Genomic DNA, 26,896 nt, shown 5'->3' on the forward strand with positions numbered 1-26,896 from the left:
TATGGAATATTCTACTAATCACATCTTTTGGATTAGATCAGAAAAGAAAATATTTATTGAATTTGATGAATCCAATATTATTAGAGCTTTTCAACTATATAATTATGGTAAAAAAAAAAAAAAAGAAAAAGAAAAAAATTTAAAAAAAAAAAAAACCTTAAGTCTGAGAACCTATCAATCCTTAGTTATTCATTAATGTTAGTCTGTACTTGACCAGTCTCTTTTCCAGCTCTTTCTTGCAAATTCCCAGAATCTCTCTTCCTGAGAAATGAGAAATGGAAAATTAATGCCTGAGGGAGAATGTCTGTATAACCTTATCTTCATGAGTTGCCCTAATACCTTACAATCAACTAGCAAAAGAGACAGAGATCTTGGAGAAGCAGAAATCTTGGCACACCTGAATATAAGTTTGGGAGAACCCTGCCTGAAAGATCACTACTGATAGCCACTCCCCCTCTTGCATCTTCATGCACCAAGACTGAATAGTCATCCCAACAACTAAAACCCAGCTACATCTTTTTCTATGGCAACTAGTGACATTCTTTGCCCTGAACCCCTCTCCTTCTTCACCCCTGTTCTCCCACATCTCTAGGAGTCAAAAAAAAAAAAAAAAAAAAAACTATAATGAAGGCCTATTCCTTTATCTTTACTGGCTTGACTTTTTTGTTACTATTTAAGCAGTTAACTGGAAGACTAAATGTATTGCCAAGCTGACTGTTAACAGTATTGAAAAAATCTGACCACAACTGATATATAACTGAAACCAAGACAGGACATTTCCATAAGCTTTCTTATAAAATTAAAAAAAAAAAAAAAAAAAAAAAAAAAAAAAAAAACAAGAAAACAGCTACAATGGCACTTCTACTGCTGGATAAATCAATTTGTATACTTATTAGATTCCAAGAACGTACTAAGCATTGGGGATACAAATACAAAACTAAAAGCAGACATTAAAAAAAAGGTTTGGCTTAGCAAAGAAACAGCAGTATTAAAAAAATTGGCCCAGAACAAAAAAAGTAGTTGATTCACAAAGCTGAAGATAATTTAATTTTAATTATTTTTAATATCCCTTCAGAAAACCAAAGCACTTTTGAAATCTTTTAAATTAAGCTAACTTTTTTCCTTCCATCTACTAGTATATGAAGAAATACCATTATCTGAAGATTGAAAAGCATTTAAACATAACAGATGACTATAAATTCAATTAAATTAAATTCTTCAGCATTATGTACAAGATGGAAAAATAGCTCCTTCCCTCAAGGAGTAAACATTCTCCAAAGAAGATACAATATATCCATGTGACTAAAAATTGTATGTAGAAAAGTTTTTAAGCAATTAGACTTGCTCATATCTGAATTTAGCTACCTTAAAGAGAAAAATTACTCAATCACAAAAAAAACCTCTAAAAATGAGGACGAACACAAAGAAATGAAAGTTTAGGAAGGAAGAAATGACATTATACAAATTAAATTAAAATTATAAAATAGAATTATTATTTTAAATTGGAAGGTACTTTCAAGCATCACCTTGTCCAAGCTCTCTTGGACAATATCCAGCTTCTCTTAAGAATCATTTCAGTGAAAAAGAAAAAGGAAGCATAGATAAACCTATTTTATCTAGAGGAAGTGATGCATAATGAAGTGAATAGAATCAGGAGAATGTAGTGCACAGTAATAGTAATATTGTTCAAAAAAGAATTGTGAATGACTTAATTGTTCTTAGCAATACAATGATACACAACAATCCCAAAGAACTAATGATAAAACACACTATTCCAACTCCAGAGAAAGAACTGATATTGTTTGAATACAGACGGTAGCATGCTATTTTTCACTTTCCTTTCATTTTTTCTTTTATTCAAGTCTTCTTATACAAATAACTAATATGGAAATATTTTACACAAATATTATATACAACCTATATTTAATGGTTTACCATCTCAGAGAGAAGAGGGAAGGAAGAATGGAGGAAATAGAATTTGGAACGCAAAACTTTAAACAAAAATATTTTTTAAAATGGGGGAGAGAGGAAGAGGACCTGGATTTAGAGCCAAGCTCTCCTACTGCATGACAATGGGAAAGACATTTAATCTCTCTGGGATTTAGTTTCCTCATCTATAAAATGAACAGAATTAACAAGATGACCTCTAAAGTCACTTCCTGTTCTAAATCCAATGATTTATTTCTCAGATTCTATAACCATTCAAGATAATACATTTCAGTCTACAAGTTCTCTCACATACAACAGCTTTACCTCATTTATCCTATTTCATAATACTCTTCTTCATACACAATACATACATGCTTGCCACAGTAGGCCAGTATTCCCCAAACACATGCTCTCCTCTCCAATCGCTCCACATTTTGACAGAAGCTACCCTGTGTGTCTGGAATGGGAAAAACATACTGTAGTGGGAAGTGCTAGACTGGAGTCAGAAAATCCAGGTTCAAATTAGGTTTCCTTCTTACTTTCTATGTATCATTGTGGGTTAAAATTGTATCTTATTCTGGTCCCTCTGACTCCTAGTTAGTATGGCAAGTAACTATCCAATATAAAAGTAAGGCAGCAAAAGGGAACCTAGAAGTCACTTACAGATCAAGTCACAGATCACAAAGAAGCATTACAGTTACTTTCTTATTTGCTATATTAACTAAAAATTACATTCTACAAATATAAATTAAACCAGATGAAGTAAGCGAGGCACTACCATTAGGGTGTTTTAGTCCTATGATCTGTAAACTTCAGATAGTCTCCAGAAATAAGACCAGAAGAGCACCAAATGATACTGATAAACTTTGAGATGATATAGATATGTTAATGAACTATCCACTATCCCCAAAGTGGAAGAGAGAAAAAATTAGTCTGTCCACCACCAAAATCCAATAAAAGTGAGACCCTTTCAAATTCCTGCCCCATACTATATTTTAAAGGTCCATATTGCTTAAGTGTTCCCAACTCTGATCCATTATTCAAGAAACTCTCTTCTTCAACCTCTTCCCTATGCTGCCAACCTTCCTATAGCACCCCATCCCTGTCCTCACACCACCTGCCTCTAACCTTCCCTGTATCATTTGTCTCATACTTTCTGTGCCATTTACTTCTGATGCTTCTGTGCCTTATTAAAATATAACTGAAGCCACTTTATGCTGTAATCATGGCCTTTCCCCCAAAATACTAAAAACCAGACATGTCTGCCCCTATTTCAAAATTCTGTAAGTTATTTAGCAATATACCTTGGTTAAATTATTAGACTTCTTTGTACCTCAGTTTCCTCACTTGAATATTTTAGAGCTTGGTCTGAATGATCTCATGGGCCCTTCAAGCTCTATCATTCATGATTCTTTTGAATGCATTTACTCTGCATGTCCCTTTGTTGTCATCCTTTTCTTCATTAATGGTTTGGCTTAGTTGCTACCTCACCACACAGTGCTTTGTGATATTCTGAAGTAACCTATATCTTTTTTTTAAAAAATATACATGACAAACAAAACAAATGCAGACAAGATTAGAAGGGAAACAAAAAACTGGGAAAACATTTTTACAGTCAAAGGTTCTGATAAAGGCCTCATTTCCAAAATATATAGAGAACTGAATCTAATTTATAAGAAATCAAACCATTCTCCAATTGATAAATGGTCAAAGGATATGAACAGACAATTCTCAGACAAAGAAATTGAAACTATTTATAGACATATGAAAATATGCTCCAAATCATTATTAATCAGAGAAATGCAAATTAAGACAACTCTGAGACACCACTACACACCTGTCAGATTGGCTAGAGTGACAGGGAAGATAATGCAGAATGTTGGAGGGGATGTGGGAAAACAGGGACACTGATACATTGTTGGTGGAATTGTGAACACATCCAGCCATTCTGGAGAGCAATTTAAAACTATGCTCAAAAAGTTATCAAACTGTGAATACCCTTTGACCCAGCAGTGTTTCTACTGGGCTTATACCCCAAAGAGATACTAAAGAAGGGAAAGGGACCTGTATGTGCCAAAATGTTTGTGGCAGCCTTGTTTGTAGTGGCTAGAAGCTGGAAAATGAATGGATGCCCATCAATTGGAGAATGGTTGAGTAAATTGTGGTATATGAACGTTATGGAATATTATTGCTCTGTAAGGAATGACCAGCAGGATGAATACAGAGAGGCTTGGAGAGACTTATATGAACTGATGCTAAGTGAAATGAGCAGAACCAGGAGATTATTATATAGCTTAACAATGATACTGTTTGAGGATGTATTCTGATGGAAGTGGATCTCTTCGATAAAGAAAGCTAATTCAGTTTCAACTGATCAAGGATGACAGAAGCAGCTATACCCAAAGAAAGAACACTGGGAAATGAATATGAACTGCTTGCATGTTTGTTTTTCTTCCCGGGTTATTTATACCCTCTGAATTCAATTCTCCCTGTGCAACAAGAAAACTGTTCAGTTCTGCACACATATATTGTATCTAGAATATACTGTAACCTATTCAACATGTAAAGGACTGCTTGCCATCTGGGGGAGGGGGTGGAGGGAGGGAGGGGAAAAATCGGAACAGAAGTGAGTGCAAGGGATAATGCTGTAAAAAATTACCCTGGCATGGATTATGTCAATAAAAAGTTATTTAAAAAAATATATATATATACACACATATACATACACATGTAAGTCCATATCAATTAGAAAATGGGAAAACCATAAGTTCAAATTAAGTTGAAATAAGTTCAAGGAAGCTCAGAAAAGCACTGTTGATTTGTTTTTTGTTTATTAGAACAGATCTGATTGTCACAATAGGCTGGTAAAACTGAACAGTTATAAAGTGAGTATTCAGAGATAACAAAAAGAAAAAATAAATAAAATGAGAAGCAACAATGATTGCTAAGGAAGAACAAAATCTTCTGAGAGATGGACTGAAATGATTAGAAGGGGAGAAAAATGAGAAAAGGAAAAATGAAAAAAATATATCTCTTACTTCTAAATTTAAAGTAGAGGGAAGCCCCAGGGGCTTTACATACATAATTTCATTTGATCCTATCAACAACCCTGTTAGGTAGAAATTATCATTATCCACATTTTATAGAAGAGAGAAGTTGGATGTCTTACTCATAATCAAACAGTTTAAAAAAAAGGAAGATAGAAGTCTAACTTGGATCTTTCTGACTCCAAATTTATCTACTAAGCTTGCAAATCAACATGACTATGTAAATCACACTTCTAAGTCCAAAGTAATTCCTGGTACAATAATGCTCAAAACTGGAATATAAATCTGATGAACAAAATTTGACAGGATCTGGTTATGTGAGTTAATAAACCTTTAAAAAACTAAAAGATATGTAAAAAGCAAAAGGAAGAGCCAGTTTCAGTCACATGCAAATTATAAAAGAAATATAGAGAAAGCATTGATTCGATTCATAGATCCATCATCATAACAAGCAAAGAGTACCATTATAACAGACAAATATCAACATTATATACATGAAGTTACAAAATGTTGTATTAACTACCAAGTCAAACTAATGTTTAAACTCATTTGGATAAGACACAGAAAATAGGGATATGATCAAAACCCAAAAATTCAGATAAGGTAATAACTAAATGGTCTTATTCTCTACCTAATTCCTCAACTTCTAATGGTATCTGTGAAAAACAGAACCATACAATCATATTAAATGTCTAGTGAAAAGTGAAATATTTTAATCATTAAAAGTCACTACTGGAAATGCCAAGTGCAATCGATTATTACAAGCAGGCACATACTACCAGTCTGCAAAACTAAACATGTTAACAACCAGGAAGCCTCAGTCCCCAAAGCTGTCAATACAAAGGTTCTACAGAAACACTACAAAGCAAGTAATAAATCAGTAGTATGTTTAGTAGTACTATTCAGCAGTAAATGGGTACAACTCACGATAAAATTAAACTATTTAAAATATACATTCTTAAACTGCCATCCCTCAAACTGCCAATATTATGCTTATTTTCTAAGTCTTTAGGTGACGATGTTTGAGATTTCAGAATATTAAACAAATCTTATAATATTCTGATGACTTTTGTCCAAAAAATTGGTAATTTGAACTTCTGATACATTTTATATACAGCATAATATTTATAAAGATTCAATAATACATATGATTATTTCCTGATTTTTAGGAAGAAATTCTACAATGTTTAACTAACCCAAAATCTCTTGATAAACTTGGACTCCATTTATTGTATTTTCCAAAAAGTAAGTACTTATATAATGAACTATATTTTGCAAAAAAGTAAAAAAAAAAATAGGCATAATTGCTTGTCTTCAGAGTCTAAAGCTGGTAATATTAATTTTATTCATATAAGTATTGGAAAAAACACAGAATACTTTAAAATATTTTACTTCACCTCTGTATTCTATATAGATTAGCTAAGGGATAAGAAATTGAAAATAAGGATTTCTGATCTAGATAATTACCCAATAAGAGTCAGAACAATTCTGTCTTTCACATGTTTTCTATTTTTATTATTAGAGGAAATGATAACCACCCTCAAGATCTTCATAATTCAAGAGTTCTTTGAAGGCAAATACTGTATTTTTAATATGAAATCCCTATTATCTGAACCAGGAGACACTTGAACTAAAATCAGAAAGCAGGAAGACACAGTTCCTTTTGTGGTAAGGACACAAGGCCATTGCACACAGTCTTTGCCACATTTCCTGCTTTGTTAGTTATATTTGTCACCACCTGTATAAGTGATAAAGTGGGTAGTAACAAAAATAAAACAAAGGCTTTACAAAAAAGATCCTACATAGTTTTCTTCTTGTGAATTCTATTTCTACCATAAGGTTATCTATGGTTATATGCCTTGGGATTACACAATCATTAAATATTGTGTGTATAGATGTATATATACATACACAAATATACACAAATACATATATATATACACACACATGCACATATGCCAATATTGGAAAGCAAACTAACAATCATGTCATTAATTAGGTGCATGAGAGCATAGGGTGAGCCTACAAAAACAAAATTAGCCAAAAAACAATACATAGCAGGATTTGAATAGGTAACTCCAATTATACGTAGTAAACATTATCAACTACAAAAGTTTTTCTTATCACTAAAGTTCACAAATGTGGTAAATATATGTGTATGTATGTATATATGTATATCCAAACACAGACAAGCACAGACCTTGGAGAACATTTAACTTTTCACTTTTATTTTAATTATCATTTATACAGCCCTTGCCACGTGCCAGAAATTGTGCTAAGCACTTTATAATTATTATCTCATTCGATCTTCATAATAACTCTAAAAGGAAAGTTGCATTATTATTTGTACTTTACCGATGAGAACAATGAGGCAACAGAAGTTTAAGTGACTTGTCATCAGTCACAGAGCTTTTTGAGGCCAGATATATCAAGTCTTTCTAAAACCAGCCCAACGCTCTATTCCCTGCACCACCTAGCTGCTGCCCTCATAAAATTCTCCTCTATAAGTCACATTTTCTTCTTTTTAAAAAAATAAACAAGTAGAAATGGGACTCTTTAAAATCCAGTTGAAGTCAAGTATTTATTAAGTACCAATTATGTACAAATAGTTCCTCTCCTAATTATAATTACAATTTAATAATAATCATAAATAATATCTGGCTTATATGTAAGTACTTTGCAGTTTGCAAAAATACTTTACATATATTATCTTATTTAATCATCACAACTTCGTGAAGTTACATTACAGGAAGGGGAGTAAGTTACATAAAGAAGTAAATAAAAGACAATTTGAAGAAAGAGTACCAATAAGAGGTGGGGAAAAAGAGAAAGGTGTCTGCCTGTTAAGAAAGGTTTCACAGAGAAAGGAGAATCTGAGCTGAACTTTGAAGGGAAGAGAACTCTAACAGAATATAAAAAGGATTAAGACAAATTGGAGGCAGCCAGATGACTCTGTGAATACAGGCCTGGAGTCAGGAAAAGCCAAGTTCAAATTTGACCTCAGACACTGACTAGCTGTGAGACTCTTGCAAGTCACTTAACTTCTGATTTGCCTTAATGGCAAATCATTCCAGTATTTTTGCCAAGAAAACCCCATGGGCAACATTGATATGATATGATCTACAGGGTCATGAAGAAAATTACTAAATGACTGAACAAAAACCTCAATTCATCCTGTGCAGAATAAAGAATTTTCTTTGTTTTGTTTTAGGGTTTTTGTTGTCACTGTTGAAATACCAACTGTTCAGCAGTAATATTATCTACTCAATTAATGCACTTATCCAGATAGAATAATATGAGGACAATAATGTCTCTTTTCCAACAACAACAACAACAACAACAAAAGGCCAAGGTCTAAACAATTAGAACTAAGTATAAGATTATATAGCATTCTAGTTGACTAATTTCTTATTTAAAAAAAAGAAAGAAAACTCAACAGATCCAAAGCAAAGATTTTTAGATTTCTTTTGGTTTCCTTTTAACAAAAGCAACCAAATTTGACATACATATATTTTACTAATAAATATTACATGATAATTCTAAGCCATATGCCCATAGATAACCACATGATAAAAGTACAAATGATAGAAACAAAATTATAAAGGGATCTTTGTCATCAACTTTTGTTGAGGAAGTTACCTAGAAGTTTATCTCTACACTAAGACAAAAGTTTCAACATAGGAGTCTTATTCAACTGTTCAAATTCTGTATTTTCTGGTGCCTAAACCATCTCAACTTCAGTCCTAAAAGTAATCCCATCTTTCCTAACACAGTGACTGTCACTAAATTTCACGAACAAATCTCCCTATTTTAATATTAACACTGTAAATCTGTAGGGCCAAAAGTCCTTTGAAATTCTGCATATAATGCTCAAATAAACATCAGTTAACTTTCACTAACCTTTTACTATGCTAGAGAAATTTCAAAAGAAAAATCTTGTTGATTCTCTCAGAAAAAGAAATATACTTGGAATAAACAAAAAATACACGTCAGGAAAAGATAAGTGGGACAAGATAAACCACCAGATCATTACTACAGAAATCTAAAGCAGTTCTAGTCCAGCAAAATCTAGAGTCTGGAACAAAGCAACCGTAGATATGATGTGTAACCATACCGGTATGATCAACCAGTTAGTCAGTTCCAAGTCAGCTCTTAAAGACAATACCTATTACAATCTACTGTATAAGTGAGCTGAAGGGATCTTGACTGAACTTGATCTACTAGGTCTAGAATAATCCAGTCTCCATGGTGTCCACTAAGATCAGAGATGACTCAAAACATTTTCTTGGTCCATAACTACTTTGATGTGACATTATTTTTCTACAAGTCTCCATTAAAATCTCTAAGATTACAAGTTGCATGTGAGTTTCAAGATTAATAGACAGTTTTCATAGCCTGAACTCCTGATGAAATCATATCTGAATTTTAAGTTATTTCACAAAAGCTTTTTGTTTTTATAAATATTATTCAGGTTGTTTCTACATCATAATGCACAGGTAAGCCAATTTGCTATATTTAAAATGTTATTTTGACTATTCATGAACTTCAAAACTAAATATTTAAAAATAAGGACAGACCATATAAAAAATCTTCCACATGGTATAGTTAAGATTAAGGAAAATAAAATTAAAAGAAAAAGAAAGCCCAGCTTGAAACTAAACTTCAGCCCATCTAAAAACATTTGAATTTACATCAATTAAAACAACATGAAATCAAACATAATTTTACACAAGCTATAACAGTTCTTTCACTATAAGAAGATACAGAATAAGAGAGTAATTTTGCAGCATATTTCATCTCATAATCTCAATATTAAAGACATGTTCACATTTAAAAGACACTGACTTGCTTTCCATTTTTGTTTTGCTTTTAAAAATTAAGGATATACTAAGTGAAATGAGCAGAACCAGATCATTATATACTTCAACAACGATACTGTATGAAGATGTATTCTGATGAAAGTGGATTTCTTTGACAAAGAGATCTAACTCAGTTTCAATTGATAAATGATGGACAGAAGCAGCTACATCCAAAGAAAGAACACTGGGAAATGAATGTAAACTATTTGCATTTTTGTTTTTCTTCCCGGGTTATTTTCACCTTCTGAATCCAATTCTCCCTGTGCAACAAGAGAACTGTTTGGTTCTGCACACATATATTATATCTAGGATATACTGCAACATATTTAACATATATAGGACTGCTTGCCATCTAGGGGAGGGGGGAGAGGAAAAGAGGGGAAAAATCGGAACAGAAGTGAGTGCAAGAGATAATGTTGTAAAAAATTACCCTGGCATGGGTTCTGTCAATAAAAAGTTATTATAAAAGAAAAAAAAGAAAAGAAAAGAAACTGAGGTCTAGAAATTTAAACTAATTTGCCCATTGTTATATAAAATATTCACTAAAACATGGCAATTTGAAAAAAATAATAAGGATAATACACATAGTACTAAATCCAAATTTTTTTTTAAATCACAAATAAAAATTTGATTAGAATAAATACTATTTGTCCTCAGTATATTCTTTAAAAATCAGTATATAAAGATTATTACAAAATGCAAGAACAGAAATCAAGACAAAGAAAACTAAAGGTATTGAGTCACATATCACAGTGCACTTCAGGAAATAGAACTTTTAGGTTTCTAGCACACAAAAAAATAAAAATAAAAATACTTCAGTGATTTCTTCAATTTTTTCCACAAGAAACTCCTCCAATTGTATGTGTAAGACAAAACTTATACCTATGTGAAGAATGTCATTACACACAAAAAGTTATTCTATTTTTAAAATTCAAATATCAGGATCAATGTCACAAATATATATATTTTTAAGTTCTTCCAAATGAATCTAAGCTGTTCTCTGTTTTTTGGTTTCTTTTTAACAAATGCATTTTTTGAAGAACGCTGACTCAGTGAAATTTTCCAAATGTACAAGGTGTGAAATCGAATTTAAAATGAGTTTAGGCAGTAAATGGTGTAGTGGATAGTACATTGACACTGAAATCAAAAGGACCTGAGTACAAATCCAGCCTCAGACACTTGACACTTACTATCTGTAAGTCACTTAACCCCATTTGTCTCTCAAAAACAAACAAAAAAAAAAGAACCAAAAAAATAAGAAAAACTTAAAGATATTATTCTAAAATACATTGTCCCAAAAATCTTAGTGCAGTTTCAAGCTTCTATAGCTTGAATAATATAAATGTAAAACAACTAGAATATGAAATATTGGGTTGCCAAAGTATATTAGAATGAAAAATCATTCTTCTGAAAGAATATAAACCTTTAAATATTGTAGGGTAAGTAACATATAAACATTATATTTAATTAATATGTTTATTAATAGTTTACTAATTGTTTTATTAAATTTAATTATGTTTAATTAATTTAAACTTAGTTAAACATAATATTTAACTACATTTAATGATTTCTCCAAAACGTCAAATGGTACTCTACTAAAAGGAAAAACAAATTATAATGATCTTGGAATGTTATAGTAAACTGTAATTGTAATAACAGTAAAATGGAATTAAAACAGCTTCTCATCAATTGCTGATTAAAGCACCTTTACCATACAATAATTTGAACATTATTTTAATATTAACGCTGTTGGTTAGTTAGTTAACACTAACAACTTATGGGTTATCCCTCTTAAGGAATTTTTTTAAGTTACCTGATTTTTGTTATGAAGATATAAATATAAGTAATAAATTATAAATATTTCCTATATTGATAAAAATAATTCATTCAAAAATGTTCAGTAAGGGTCAATCTACTTTGTACAGACATAGTGTAGGAAATACAAAAAATAAACAAGATAGTACTTGAACTTACAATAGTTTGGTTCAGTTCTCCAATCTTTATTTCCATATTGAGTTGTTTTTTTTAACATAATAGTGGAATAAAAATGGAGACAAGGCTTCAGAATGCAATCCTAGGACCTCCTAAACCCATCAATATGCAAATAATTTAGCAAGAAATAAATGTTATATTAATGATATAGTCAGGATTCTCAAAGTAAACAGTTTCTATTTTTAATGCAATAGTGCATGTGAAATAACGATGTGCCTCTGAAGACAAATCATAATTTTTATTAATAAAATTATTAATAAAATCATTAATTTATTAATAAAAGTCATATTAAGGTAGTTTGGGAAAACCCATCACATGAAATATATATTCAAAAAATAACCAACAAGTGTTAAGGACCATGCCTAAAGTGAAGGAGCAGGTCAATTCTCTGAGAACCTCCATAGCTGTGAATGATAACACTTGAAGGAGTTGCAAAACAAACTTTACTAACACAGATGGTCCTTTCGGATTACGAATGAAATAAATTGGAGGCAAGAGGGAAGAGAGAGGTCAGACAATGCAACTGCCTCTCAGTGGAGAGGAGAGGGATCAGGAACTGCCTCTCAAGTCTCCTTGAATAGTCATCATCCTCTCACATGAAGAAATCCATTCTACAGGTCTGAGTTAGACCTCCAGCAGCTATTGGCAGGTGGCCCCCATATCACAACAAACAAGAATCTTGTAAATGGCCATTCCTTCTTAGTATTTGTCAAAGATGATAAGGAAAACAGGCACCCTAGACTTAGGGAAAAGTGATTTTAAACAAGAAGAGAGAGAAATAATATTATCTTTGGGTTTTCCTTGCCCTTGTTTGCGTACTCACTCCTCAGGTTCTTTTGCTACCTAATTACCCCCCAAATGTAATTCTTTTGCTACCTAATCACCCCCAAAATGTAGGTATTTCTCTAAGGTTCTATCCTAGGCCCTCTTCTTTTCTCCCTCTGTTCTTTCTCTCAGTAACATCATCAGGTCCCATGAGTAACAGATAACAATTTCTAGACAGATAACTCACAGAACTACATATCTGGTTCTAGTTTCTCCTCTAAATTTCAGTGCTAGATCTCAAACTGGTTACTTGACATTTTAAACTGGATGTCCTGGAGACCTATTAAACTTAAAAGTCTAAAACTTAACTCTGTATCATTTCCCCAAACTAATTCATCTGCAAACTTTCATATGTCTTCAAAGGTACCAACAAATTTCTAATCTCCAGTCCATATTCTTAGCATTATTATTATTCCTTATTCTAGCTATCCAATCAAATGGCAAATCTTGAAACTTCTACTTTCACATCTCTTGCATGTGGATCCCTAATGCCATTCAAACAGCTACCACCATACTTTGGGCCTTCATCAACAGTTGTCTAGATTATCACAATAATCTTCTAATTTTTATCCCTGTCTCAAGTCTCTCAATTCTTTAGTCCACCCAACACATTGCTGTTAAAGTAATTTTCCTTAAGCACAGATCTGATAATGTAACTCATTTATGTAAACAACTCCAGTGGCTTCCTATTATTTCTGGGATAAAATAGAAACACTTCTGTTGAGCTTTTAAATTACTCTTCAACCTAGTTCCAACCTATCTTTCTATGCTCATTGAGCAATACTCCTCTATTCCAAGAACCAACTAAACAAGCCTTCTCTCTGTTCCTCATTGGTAACACTCTACTTCCCATCAATCTGACTTTGCACTGACTATTCCCCCTTCCCATATTTGTAATGTACTTCTTTTCCTTTAACATGCAGCTGAGGTATCATCTTCTTTGTGAAACCTTTTCAGATGCCTTCAACCACTAGTGCCCTTCCTCACGAACTACCTTTTACTTAATTACTGTGTGTGTGTGTGTGTGTGTGTATGTACACACACATATATATTTAATTTAATATTTTTGCTGTATGTGTATACTTTGTGTACTTGACTTCCTAAATAGGATGTTAACTAACTGCAAGTAGGGATTATTTCATTCTTTATATTTGTATTTTAGTGCCTAACATATAGTAGGTAGGTAGAATCCAATTTCCTACAAAGGAAGTCAGTTCAAATGAAATGAGAAGCTCACTAAAACTAAACTCTTAACACAAATGCAAATAATGCCAATGAGTAATGAAAAGCAATAAAAGAGTCAACATGTTTGCACAAATAACTCATTTTTCTTTGGATTTTAAAAGAATAAGCAGAAAAGAGAGGAAGCATAGTAAGCAATTAAGAATACAAAAATAAGACATAATCTTGTAAAAATAATGTCAAGACAGCTAAATAAATTCCAAAACAATGTGAATATAATAAAGGGATTTTTTTAGATACATTAGAAGAAAGAAGAGGAACAAGGAATAGGATAATTAACTGAAGAAAATGGGAAGAGAAACAACAAAAAGAGAGCAAAACGACTCAACTCTTATTCCAGGTTTGTTTCCCTTACCAAGGAGACTCATCTGCATACTGGGAAGAAAAAAAGCAAGGGAAGAGATGGGGAAGAAACTGAAAAGCAAATTAGAAAATAAGTTTAAAAAAAAAAAGAAAAGAAAAACTAATAGCTGCCTTCAATATGTTACAATAACCGGGCCCAAATGAACCACACCTCAAAATACTCAAAGAATTTGGGGATGTTAACTACTGAGTCCTCTGTCAGCAATCTTTTCATTAAATGCAACATCTGCTAGACTAATCTTTTAATCAAGTCTGTCAGATTGTTCAATTGTACTAGAAAGACCATGAAAAGCAAAAAAGGTAACATAAAACTGGGAAAAAGCAAATTTCCCAAGGTTTTGTGTTTATTTGTTTATTGGGGGGGTGGGGAAAAGTGGTTTGTTGGGGGGGAGGGGAGGGTTTATGGTGGATAAGAAAATAGTATCTACAGCTATAGGCCATTGAGCATTACTTCAATTTCTGAGAAAATTCTAGAACAAAGCATTAAAAATATAGCTGAAAAACATCTAAAACCGAATTAATGGTTATAAACAACCAGAATATCTTCATACTAGACTGGCTTCATTTTCCTTTTTCTTTGGCAGATAAAAAACCATGGAAATGAGGGGTACACTATGAATATACAGTGTACCTCAATTTTTATAAAACTTCTGATGAAGTATCTCATACTATTCTTGTGGAGATTTGCATTTAGAACTGGTTACAGGGGTCCTCAAACTTTTTAAATAGGGGGCCAGTTCACTGTCCCTCAGACTGTGGGAGGGCCGGACTATAGTAAAAACAAGAACTTTGTTTTGTGGGCCTTTAAATAAAGAAACTTCATAACCCTGGGTGAGGGGGATAAACATCCTCAGCTGCCACATCTGGCCGCAGGCCATAGTTTGAGGACCCCTGGGTTAGAAGATTGAACTAAAAGAGAACTCCTTACCAAGAGGTCTCTAATTGAGCATCTCAGAATTTATACCTGACCCTGTGCTGTGTAACATTTTTATCAACTTGCATAAAAGTCTTGTTGCCATGCTTTTCAAATTTGCAGATGACAAAAATCTGAGAGAAATAACTAGTGCAGAAGATGATAGAGTCAGGATCCAAAAGGATTTTGACAGGCTAGAAAATGGGATGAATCTAATAAAATGAAAATTCAATGAGGTAAATGTAACATTCTTCATGTTAAATAAAAAGAAAAAAATTAACTTCACAAGTTAAGATGGTAGGTGTGCACAGTATATGATAGTGGTCCTAAAAAGACCTAGGGAGTTTAATGGATTTTAAATTCAATATGAGTAATCAGTGTGATGTGACAACTACATTGAGACAGGCATAGCTTTCAGAAATAGGGAGTTAATAGTCCTATGGTTCTTTGCCCTCATCACACCTCATTTAGAGTACATTGTTCAGTTCTAGATGCCATGTGTCCAGAGAAGGGCAAAAAAGATGATCAAAGGGCTTGAATTTATGTTAAAGAGGATCATTTGAAGATACAAGGCATGGGTAACCAGAAGAGAAGCCTCAGAGGTGATATGATGCTGTCTTTGAGTATCTGAAGAGATATGATGTAAAGGTGGGACTAGATTTATTTTGATTAGTCAAAAAAAACAAAAAAAAAAACAGAACAAGGAACAATGGATGGAAGTTGAAAATGGGCAAATTTAGGCTTGATGTCAGAAAAAACTTCTTAACAATTAGATCAAAAGGTGAAACAAGCTGTCTCCCAAGACAGTTTATTCCCCTTCTTTGAGGTCTACGAGCAGAGGCTGAGCAAATGCTTATCTAGTATTTTGTAATGGATTAATTGGCACCGAGGTCCCTTCCAATCCTAAAATTCTGTAACTGTGAACTCTATCGTTTTGGGCTTTTGGGGGGACAGTTAGTGGACTATGCAAACTTGGGAAATACCATAGATAGACATGATGTTGGCAATGAAAACTGTTCATATAAATCCCATTTTTATAAAGCAAGAGCAATTATAACTTTATGGTAACTCCCATTTTGGAAGTACATTTTAAGTTTTACAAAATCCTTGTCCTAGTCTGGTGAAGCAGCTAGAACTAATATCATACCCATTTTACAGATAATCCTCAGCTTTGAGCCTCAAAGTAGCTAAGTCTATAAAGCCAGCAAGCAAAGCAGCAGTATTTTATAAAGTCTTTTAAGATTTATGAAATGTTTTATTCTACCTGGATTTCAACAAGGAATTTGAGAAAGTCTTTCATGATATACTTGAAGATATGTTGCTTAAAAATAGTATAGCTAATATGAACTGGTTTCAGAACTGAACTCAAAGTATAATAATGGACTGATGTCAATTTGAAAGGAGATCTCTAATGCAGTGCTACAGGGCTCAGTCCTTAGTCTGTTCTGTTCAACATTTATCAATGACAGACTAATTTTTTAAACCACTTTATGAAGGACAGTAAGCTAGATAGCTAAATATATTAAATGATACAATCAGAATGCAAAAAGGCTTGTAAGTGGAAAAAATTATGAAAAACTAATAATATTAAATACAATAGTGACAAATAAAAAGTACTATGCTTGAGGATAAAAAATACATAATTATATATGAGGGTAATATAACTAGATGGTAATTCATGCAAAAACAACAATAGCCTATAGGTTTCAATGGCCTATGAGCCCAATATGACTTAACAGTGGGACATGGCAACCAAAATAAGTTAATGTGACACAAAAAATCAGAGAGTTGAAAAGCCCAAATACTCTGTTAACTCATTTGTTCATCACATCACACTCTGGGATAACATAATTATTCTCATTTTACAAATAAAAAAATTAATCTCAGCAAAATTAAGTGAGCTACCCAGGGTCACACAAGTACTAAGTGTCTGAAATAGGAATTAAACTCAGGTCTATCAGATTCCAAACCCAGAATTCTATTTAATTAAGCATGTTGCCTCTCTGAACTATTGCCCAAAGAGAACGTAAGCTCCATAAGGGCAGGGGCAGTTTTTCATTTTGTTTTCATATTTTCAAGGGGGACCACAGTGCTACAATTATAGGGAATGCTTAATAAATGATTGATGAATTAAATTATGACAGTTTTCTTCTTAATGACATGCTGTACTAAAAGCTATTAGTATCAAATTCTTAATTCTAGATATGGTCCCTGATTTTCACTTAAATCAGAAAAATGTAGTAGGAATACAACTGAGTCTACTACACTATTTTATTATATCCAAAGACAACAAATTAATACGTCCAGCAATGGAGTAATATTCTAATAGAACTCTTGCATGAACAGAAAGATAACAAATGAAAACAGGTCAAATAATTTCACCTAACTTTTAAAATAATTATGAAAAATCTTTTCTCCCTTTGAAAATTCTGGAACTTATTCTATATATTAATTTACACTAGATTTGTGCATTTGCAAAACTCTCATTTTTGCATTTTACCAACAATACAACACTTTGGCCTATACTAGTCCAAAATATTTATAGATATAGGGAAGGATAATAAACAAAAATATTTAACGGGTTAAAAAAATACCTCTTCTTTAACCTAACCATCAACTTTCTTAATATTATCATTAACATATTTTTTAAATGTAATAAAATAGAATAATTTGTCACTTCTTAATCTTTTAACTATAATCAAATAAAAAATTAAATTAATGCGAACTCAAGAGAAAAATTAATAAAAATAATGACATATCACATATAATTTTACATGATGTCACTATGCTGAAAAGTCTGTACTAAGACAAAAAAATTCTTACATTGGAAACTTAGCTATGGTCAATTATGACAAAATAATGAATTAGTTATTAATTCAATTTTATTCTAACTCTCTCTTTCACATGGAATTATATCTAAATTCATAAGTCTGCTCCCTCCTTACAAATTAGCTATTTTAAACAACATTCTATTAGCTTAGTTTAAAATTTATTTTGAAAGACATGAGAATTTTTTATTGAACACATGAAAAGTGGGTACTCCTTATACTGACAGAGATATCAACTTCTCTATATTTTAGTAAATAGTCTCTAAAATGGCTGTGACCAAAAAGTTCAACACCCTTCCTCCAAATTGATGATGGATCTCTCAAACTGTTGGTCCTTAACTGATAGACATACTAATCTATATCCCCAAACCCTTTCAAGAAGAATTACAAAGGCTTTTCAGCTTAGGAGGGCAAGTAAAAAAGTAGAACTTGAGTGTAATTAAAAATATATAGCCATGTAAATATGTAAATATATTTGAGTATGTGTGTGTGTGTGTGTGTGTTCATATATACATTTATATCCATGTATAAGTTTGTGTATATATGGGTTTGTTATGTGGATAGACATGTATAGATAGTGACTTGGATCATTAAAAAAAAAACAACATTATAGTTACACTAATGCTTAAAGTTACTCCTACCTTTATTATCTTTTCCTACATTTACAATTCTTAAAAGCAACTTTAAAAAGAAAAAAAAATCCTTAGCTCTTTTGATCTTTTAAAATTTTCCAGTGTATCAAGCATTGATTAAATACTGTTCACAGAAAGCACACATTCAAGATACAGAATGTATTACTGTGTTTTTTTAAAATGCATATAAACATGAAATTAGTCAGTTTTAGGGAAAAGGCTGATGCCAGTCACTTGCTACAAAATTAGAAAGACTCATATTGTAGAGTATTACTAATGGTATATTTTTTAATGATTATTTTACTTAAATTTCAATTTCAAGAAATTAGGTATAGATTTGTAAAGGGCTATATATACCGAATATACAGCATTTTGTCTAAGAATTAGAAAAAAATACATGCCTCAAGTAATAATTGTAATGATAATATTATTTGGAAATATTTAATGTTTTACACTTTACAAAGCACTGTATAACCATGATGTAAAGAGAACATACAAGTATTATTCCCACTTTTAAAAATAAAGAAACTGAGGTCCAAAGAAGTTAAAAATCTTAGCCATAGTCTCCCAACACACACATTCTATAGTAGGAACTCAAACCTGTCTGTATCCTACCTCACAACATTATTCAACTACATTAATTCAATTTCAATTACAAAAAAAAAATGTAGATAGAATCTAAATAATGACCCAATAATAATTTCAAACAACAGGAAGTGATACCTTCTTTTTACCAACTGTTAGTTAATATTACTGAAATTCTAGAGGATTACATTTTTCCTGCTGATCTTCGAAAAAAGGTTACAATCTAAGAGCTAAGTATTTTAAAACTTACCGTCATTCTGGCTTTTGCTCTTCATTTCTTCCTTCCATGATGGAATGTCTTTCAAAGGAACATAATCTCTCACGTATTCTTTGCGTCTCTCTTCCAAGGTCATCTTCAGTAAACGTTCTTTTAAAAAAATGCAAATCATCATTTTTATTTTTTAAACTTCAAAACTTAGTCTTATTTTGCATTTAACCTTTGAAAATGTCTTGAAAAATGTGAGTGGCCCTATGAAAAAATTGAAGTGCTCTTGAGTAACACTTAAAATAAAATACTTTCACAATTTTACGGTATTGAATACTTGATAAAATTATGGAATTGAGGAGCTAAAATTTTAGAATTAATCTCATTTTGCAGAAAAACTGAGGCCTAAAGAGTTCAGTGACTTGCCCTTTTTCATTCCACTACTGATAGAACCAGGTCATCTTATCCCAACCAAGAGTTTTTGCACTAACAGCAAAATAAGTTTTGTTCTCGAAGAAAATAATAGTCAACATTCATAACATCTATGTGTAGTTGAGGGAGATTACTTCATGTTAATATTTTTTAAAAATAAACAAAATATAAAAATATTTCCAATGCCTAATTACTCTTGAAGTTTGGAAAGATAATCTGTACCTGTGATTTCATGGGTTTGGGGAATTCTAGCTAAGGAAATTCCCTCTACCAATGAAAATCAGCAATTCCTCTGCAATGTATGATTTTTTAGTAAGTTATCTGGGGCCCCCCGCCTATGGTTACACAGATTACAGGTACAAGTTTTGTACCTAGGTCCTGACTACTACACAGCACTCTGCCTCTCACTTTTTAGGTTCAGAGGAGTTATAAGTAACTGGTTTTATAAAGGTTAATCATAACTTATAAGAATATCATTGAAAATTTTAAACAAGAAAACAAAAACAAAATATTAAAAACAAAACCATCTATAACTATATAGAAAATAATTCACACTGGAAATGTGAAATTATAAAACATATTTAAATAAAATATAAGCTACCCATTTTCAATATAATAGGTTTTTTAAATTAAGATTCAAAAATGCAGAGCCAAGGACATTAATTTGAGAATATAAGGATTTGAGAACTTTGGCAAGATATTTCTTTAAACCAGAACAATATAAGGATTTGAGAACTTTAGCAGGATATTTCTTTAATAATACCAGAAAATACATGGTACTAAACACATTGATTCCATAGGAGTGCAAGAGGTTTATTTAGGATTATGTAAAAGTTATTCTTTTAGAGCAAAACAGTTCACTTCTTAAAAATATTGTCCACATGGATTTACCAAACACATACAATAAAATCTAAAACAATAATGCAAGCCAGTAAACATCTTTTTTTATTTAAACATTGAGTTTAATTAAGTTTGCATGGGGTCTTGTCATTTCAATGAAGTAGGTCAGCAGTGTTTCATAATTCAATTTTAAACAAAAACAATCAGATTTTCTAATGATATGACTATTAAAAGTTCATAAATGCTATTTCCTCTTTGATATTAATTGTGGTACTAATAACTCTTTGAAAAGGGAAGTCTGACTACTTTGGAGTGTAACAAATCTTTAGCATGCAAGCAAAATAACTAAATACTGAGATTATTCATTGACAAAATCACACTTAAATTTACATTAAAGACTTCAGGTTACAAAATTTCTCTTGTGAAATAAAAATTATAAGCATAACAGGTAATTTAACTTTGGCTTACAGACACTATTATTATCATATGCCATCATCATGCATATGAAGAAACACTTCATGACTTTATAATCTAGTTACTTTTCTTTTCTCTCTACACAAATATAAGCAAATGTAGAAAGTCACGGAAAAAAAAGTTTTAAAACATCTCCTAGTCATGCATAGCTGCATGGCTGTTAAAAGACAAACGTATAGGGTGGGTAAAGTCATTTAAAGTTAGGAAAATATTCCTTTGTTATGATGGGAAACAGATAGTAAGTAATCATTACATTTTAATCAAAATATGTTACAAAAAGTTTTTTTCCACTAATATGCAATCATTGCTGTACATTGTAATATCTCAGGATCATGAATAAAGATATATGTAAAGGATTTTAACAACATGTAAAACAAAGGTTTAAATCCCATCTTTTCAGAAAGGCTACATATAACTAGTTAAATAAGTCTTAACCCCAAAAAGAAAATTTGCTATCAACTAAAGTTATCAGAGTTGTCTAAAATTTACTAATTCTAAGATGTTCTGTTGGGACTCAGGCTTTGAGTCTTAATATGATCATCAATAATGAAATCTATTGGAAGGTTAGCTTTTTCAGTACTCTGCCTACTAAAAAATTTTACAATAAAATGGAACATAAGCTAAATTTCTAATACTTTAGAGGATCTTTTTCTAAGGTTGTAGTTCTATTTTGTTACATTAAGACATATTAATCTTCCATCTTCCTAATTTTGACAGGATTTGTTTTGACCCATAATTGTCATAATAGCCTTTACTGAAATTCTAAAAGGGAGGGAGGGTGAATGCCTCCCAGTGGTGTTGTTTGAGAAATACTCGATGGAGTTTCTCTTTTTCGGTTTAAATCTCTTTCTTATCTCCTTTGTTTGCCTTTCTTGTTCAAAAGGACTGAGCCTTGAAATAAAAGTTTCCAATTTTTGAGTAGCAGTTTACAAGATGTTCAACCTGGCATTTATTCATTGCTTGATATTCCCACAGAGAATAAAGTGTACACATGTACTGACTATCTTAGAGGGTGATGTACTGAGAGCAGTGGCACGGTAGGAATGTTTTTATATTTTTGTAAAACGCAAAGAAGGGAAGAAAAAGAGAAGTGGGAAAAAAAAGAGAAAGAGAGAGAGTATCTCAAAGTGTGCTTTGTATAAAACTATACTTTCCTGAGTCACTTTCCTTTTAAAATACATATACAAAACGATCAATATAGATTGTTAGGTTTTGTTTTTTAAAACACAAAATCAATGACACTAACAATACAGGCTCACTTGGATAAGCTTTAATATCCACAAATATTAGGGAGTCAGTGTAAGACAGTGATATTAGAGCTTACTCCAAGAAACTTCAATTTATCAACGGGGGTCAGATAGAAAGAAAACATATAGGGACAAAGAAAAAAAGTTAATTATCCTATACAGACCCACTAGTTTGGGGTGAACTTTATATCATATGTACTTATCTATTTGGGGATGCCCACCTAGTAGAAATAATAGTCATACTTCAGTCAAGTCAAATGGGATAGGAAGGAAAGATAAAACCACAAAGGTGTTGTCATTTTATGCCAATGAAAAACAAGGACGGGACAGGTCGGGGAAAGGGGGGGATGAAGTGGTAGCTGGAGAAAATAGCAGCTACCACTACCAGGTGACAGTCAGGTCGGCACGTGCAGGTGGATGTGCGAAGGTCCCAGCTGAGGCTGGAGATGGGGAAAAGCGGGGAGGGGGATGAAGAGGAAGAGGATGAGAAAGAAGAAGACAAAATCATATATAGGTGCAGGTCCCAACCTGGAAGAATGGAAAGGAAAAGACAAACACACACCTGAGACCAAAGTACAAGAGAGCAAGCTGGGAAGACAGGAATAGGGGGTTGTGTGTGTGCGTGTGTGTGTGTGTGCACGTGTGTGCACACTCGTGTGTGCAAGTACGGGGATGGGGACGGAAGTGGGGAGGCACTACGAGGGTCAGAAAGATCGCAAATAGGAAGGAGCGATCAGAAAAGAGGAAAGACAGCAGCCCAAGAGGAGGGCGGCACGGCAATTACAACCCCCCATTCACCCCCAACCCATAAGCTACCCCGAGAAAATAAAGGGGCCGGTTACCTTTCTCCTCTTTCCACACCTTTTTCTTCCTGTTGCTGGGGTACATGTTGCCGTGGGGGTGGCTGGCTTTGAGCTGCAAGTTCCCCAGGCTCACAGGAAAAAAGGGGGGGTGTGTGCGCGCGCGGGGTGGGAGGGGGAACTCGGGAAAATCCAAAAAGTGAAAGAGTCTCAGCCCCCCCCTCCCGCAGCCGCCGCCGCCGTCCCCCCTTCCTCCGGCTCTCCCTTCCCCGTTTCCTCACTGCCTCGCTCCTGCCTCGGGCTCCGGCTCTGATTCCCCCTCTCAAGGCGCCCCGAGAGCTGCAGCCGCGACAGCAGCAGCGGCGGCGGCGGCAGTAGCAGCGGCGGCAGCGGCAGCAGCACCAGCGGCGGCGGCAGCAGCCCCTCAAAGCCTGTCAACTAGGTCACGCCTCGCTCTAACCTAACACCCTCGCAAAGGCCCCGCCTCCCAGCAGCTGGGCGACGGCATCTCCCATTGGTTAAAAGACCCGTCAGTCTTTCCTCTCTCCCCACCGCGGGCAGGGGCTTCGGCCCCATGGCGCAGGCGCAGGCGCAGGCTCCCCATCCCGACGTTGTGGACGTTGGGGAGCAGAAAAAAGGAGAGAAGAATAGGGAGGCGGGGGGGAAGGGTGGGCAGAGGGAATGAAAGGAGTGAAGCGAAAGAAGGGGGTGGGAAGGGACGGGGCGGAGCCAGAAGGAGGGGCGAACGCTGCGGGTAGGGGAGGGCTGCGGTGCCTCCTTTGCCGTGGGAAAGTGTTTTGAGAGTTGACCTTAGAATACTGCTTATAAGGGATTCGAGGACTGAATAGATGACAAGAGGCATAGGAGACAGATTCTCAAAAATAAGCAATTCAACTAGCATTTACTCCGTGTCCACAAAGCAAAAAGCGCTCTGCTAGGCGCAGGAAGTGCGAAAATGAATGACCCGGTCCCTGCCCTCAAGGAACTTCTCTTCCAATGGATAAAGGCTTATCCTGGGAAGCAAACCCAGGGACAGGGCAGAAAATATGGAAAATGTCCATCCTTGCACTAGCAGCAAGATATATATATGCGTGTGTATGTATGTGTATATATGTGTATATATACACACACATATATACTAATATGTCATGATATCATATAGAGAGATATACATTAAGAAATGTAAAGAGAGAAAGGGAGAGAGGAGAGGACAGGGGACAGGGGGAGAGGGAGACAACTGCCTTGAAGTCAGGAAGTCCTCAGTTCAAATCTCTGCCTTTGATACTAAGGGGGAATTATCGATTACTCTTTTTTCGTAGTTTGTTTCCTCATTAACAAAAAGGGAAAGTACCCACAGTACTGTCATTAGAGAGAAGGCTCAGAAAAATGTATATAAATATCTTACAAAATTTTTTAACATATTAAAATGAGAGGTGGCATGTAATGAATAGAAAGCTGTTCTAAAAACCACAAAGACCTGCATTCAAATCCTAACCCCGATGTTGGCTGTTAGACTCTGGACAAATCATCTAACTTCTCAGTGCTAGTCTCTGCTAGTCTAGTCAATTCTCCAAATCTAGTAGATGAGGTACTTTGCATTGGTAAAGGAAATCTCTTCCCTAGTTCCTTATGCCAAAGGAAATCACTTGTCTAGTTTTTATATGGCAAACACACGCACACACACAATCTTTTTGATTAAGAGCTTATTAATACATTGTGATGAGGTTTTAGGAAAATAAGAAACTACAGCTTGCCTTACACTTCAGGATGGAGGCACGTTACAAAACTACTCAGCACTTGAACAGACTAAAACTGGAGTAAACTCACTCAGGCATTTAGCTGTTCAGATGATTGGATCTTAGATTTAAAACCAGAATAAACCTGAAATCTAGTCCACCCCTTCATTTAGTGTGTTCTGTTGGGTAGTATATAATGTGTAAAGAAGGGAAATAGATTCAGGAAATTCTGTAGGACATATATAGTGAGAAATCTTGTGGTGCTGGGAAAACAAGATAAAACAGCTCTGTAGGGGATTAGACAAATGGTGACACAAGGAGACACACAAAAGACACCATTTTTTATAAATGTACATGCTTTGAATACCATAAGCTTCAGCTCAAAGAGACCTATAGGTGTTTATATAAAACAAATTATCTATTATAGGAAAAAAAAAAGGCTCAAAGTCTGGAAGTCAAAAAATCTTTCCAAACTTTGTTTCCACTAAGTACTAAATTCCTTTTTTTTTTTTTTAACGAGAAACAACCAGCAAAGATTGAAATAATTTAATTTTTATCAAAATTAATTAAATTATATTTTAATTAAAAATTTCATTGAGATGATCTGGAAAATATTGTTGCTTCAATGCAGTGTTTACTTATTTTTAACCTTTATGAATTGGTCACCTGGGCAAACTTGCAGAAGTTTAGGAATTTTTCTAAAACCTTATCACAATGTATAATAAGTTCTTAATCAAAAAGAAAAGATTGTAGGACTTTTAGTTATTGAATAAAAGAGAAATAATGCCACTCTGGAAACATCTTGTAATTGATCTGAGATCATATCACCTGTTTTAGGCTTTATTAAAAAAAAAAAATTTGTCCTAGTAGTCAGTTCAGTTTAGTAAAGGTCCAGCAAAGCAGGGGAGAATTATAGGTCTAGAACTATTTTAAGGAGGTACCTTCTTACCTATGTTACAAGAGGGAAAGAGGGAAACTGAGCTCTGAGGAAGTGTTGTATAATCTCCAGGTATTTGATCATATTATCAAAGATACTGATCTAGCTCATCAAGCCAAGACTGGAGGAAAAAACACCAAGAACATACTGAAGATAAAAATACAGATAATGTATGCAGAAAATAAGCTATTCTAGAAAAGATTCGGATTCAAAGATTATGACTCTTTGGTGCAAAAAAAAAAGTGCAATATATGAATTATAAGAGCAATGACCATCTGAGCCTAATGCAGAACTACACATAGGATGGAAAGACTTCTAGTAGCCAGGAATTGTGAGTTTTAAACATTGAATTGACCTTCCATCTACTGACCTTCAACTGACCTATAACCTTCAAAAAGATTTCAGAGTCCAGTAGAACACAATCGAGACCTCAAGAAGCTGAGGCATACACACACTGAGAGCAAATTATTCAACCCAAGAAACAGTCTTAGAGACTTATCCACTTAGGGCAGAGAATGCCAGGTATGGAGTCAAGAATTTTTTAGTAACCAGGAGTTAATGAGCTTACTCTTTTGCCTTGTGTCTTCTCTACACATCTCACTACTATCATACTCTTAGATATATCACACTATCTCTAGGAAACAAGTGTATGCAAAGGGAGAATGCACTCCCAGTGTAGGAGTAGATGTTTTATGCTAGCTGTTGTTGCTGGTTCATGTTAGTAAATAGTTTTTATTAAAAGTAATTAAGTCTAGTTGATCGATTGTCAATAGGAAACCTACTTGTTGGCCGCTCATAAGCAACAGTATATGAAACTCCCAATTCCTCATGAGAGAGTAATATAGCAGTCTTCCTCTAGAAAGTGAAGTGTAAATTAGGGGCACTATATATATATATATATATATATATATATATATTTATTTATATTTATTTATACTGTATGAACATCAGTCAGAAGAATTTTAGGATCCTCTATTTTCAGAGACTAATGGAAAGATTCTTCTTCCGGT

The 26,896-nt window shown here is 33.6% G+C and overlaps 1 protein-coding gene across 3 annotated transcripts in view; it reads right to left on the reverse strand.

Moving 5' to 3' along the window:
* Window positions 1-23,661, reverse strand: part of MACROD2 (mono-ADP ribosylhydrolase 2) — a 2,209,416-nt gene extending 2,185,755 nt beyond the window's left edge. For all 3 annotated transcript variants that reach the window (XM_051975902.1, XM_051975903.1, XM_051975901.1), the window contains exons 1-2: window positions 23,256-23,661; window positions 19,466-19,582 (exon numbers count right to left, since the gene is read on the reverse strand). In XM_051975902.1, the coding sequence (XP_051831862.1) occupies window positions 19,466-19,582; window positions 23,256-23,301 (163 nt within the window). In that variant the 5' untranslated portion in view covers window positions 23,302-23,661. The remainder of the gene's footprint in view (window positions 1-19,465; window positions 19,583-23,255) is intronic.
* Window positions 23,662-26,896: the final 3,235 nt, after the last annotated feature.

This window comes from Antechinus flavipes, chromosome 2 (genome assembly GCF_016432865.1).
Source record: "Antechinus flavipes isolate AdamAnt ecotype Samford, QLD, Australia chromosome 2, AdamAnt_v2, whole genome shotgun sequence".
Lineage (NCBI taxonomy): Eukaryota > Metazoa > Chordata > Mammalia > Dasyuromorphia > Dasyuridae > Antechinus > Antechinus flavipes.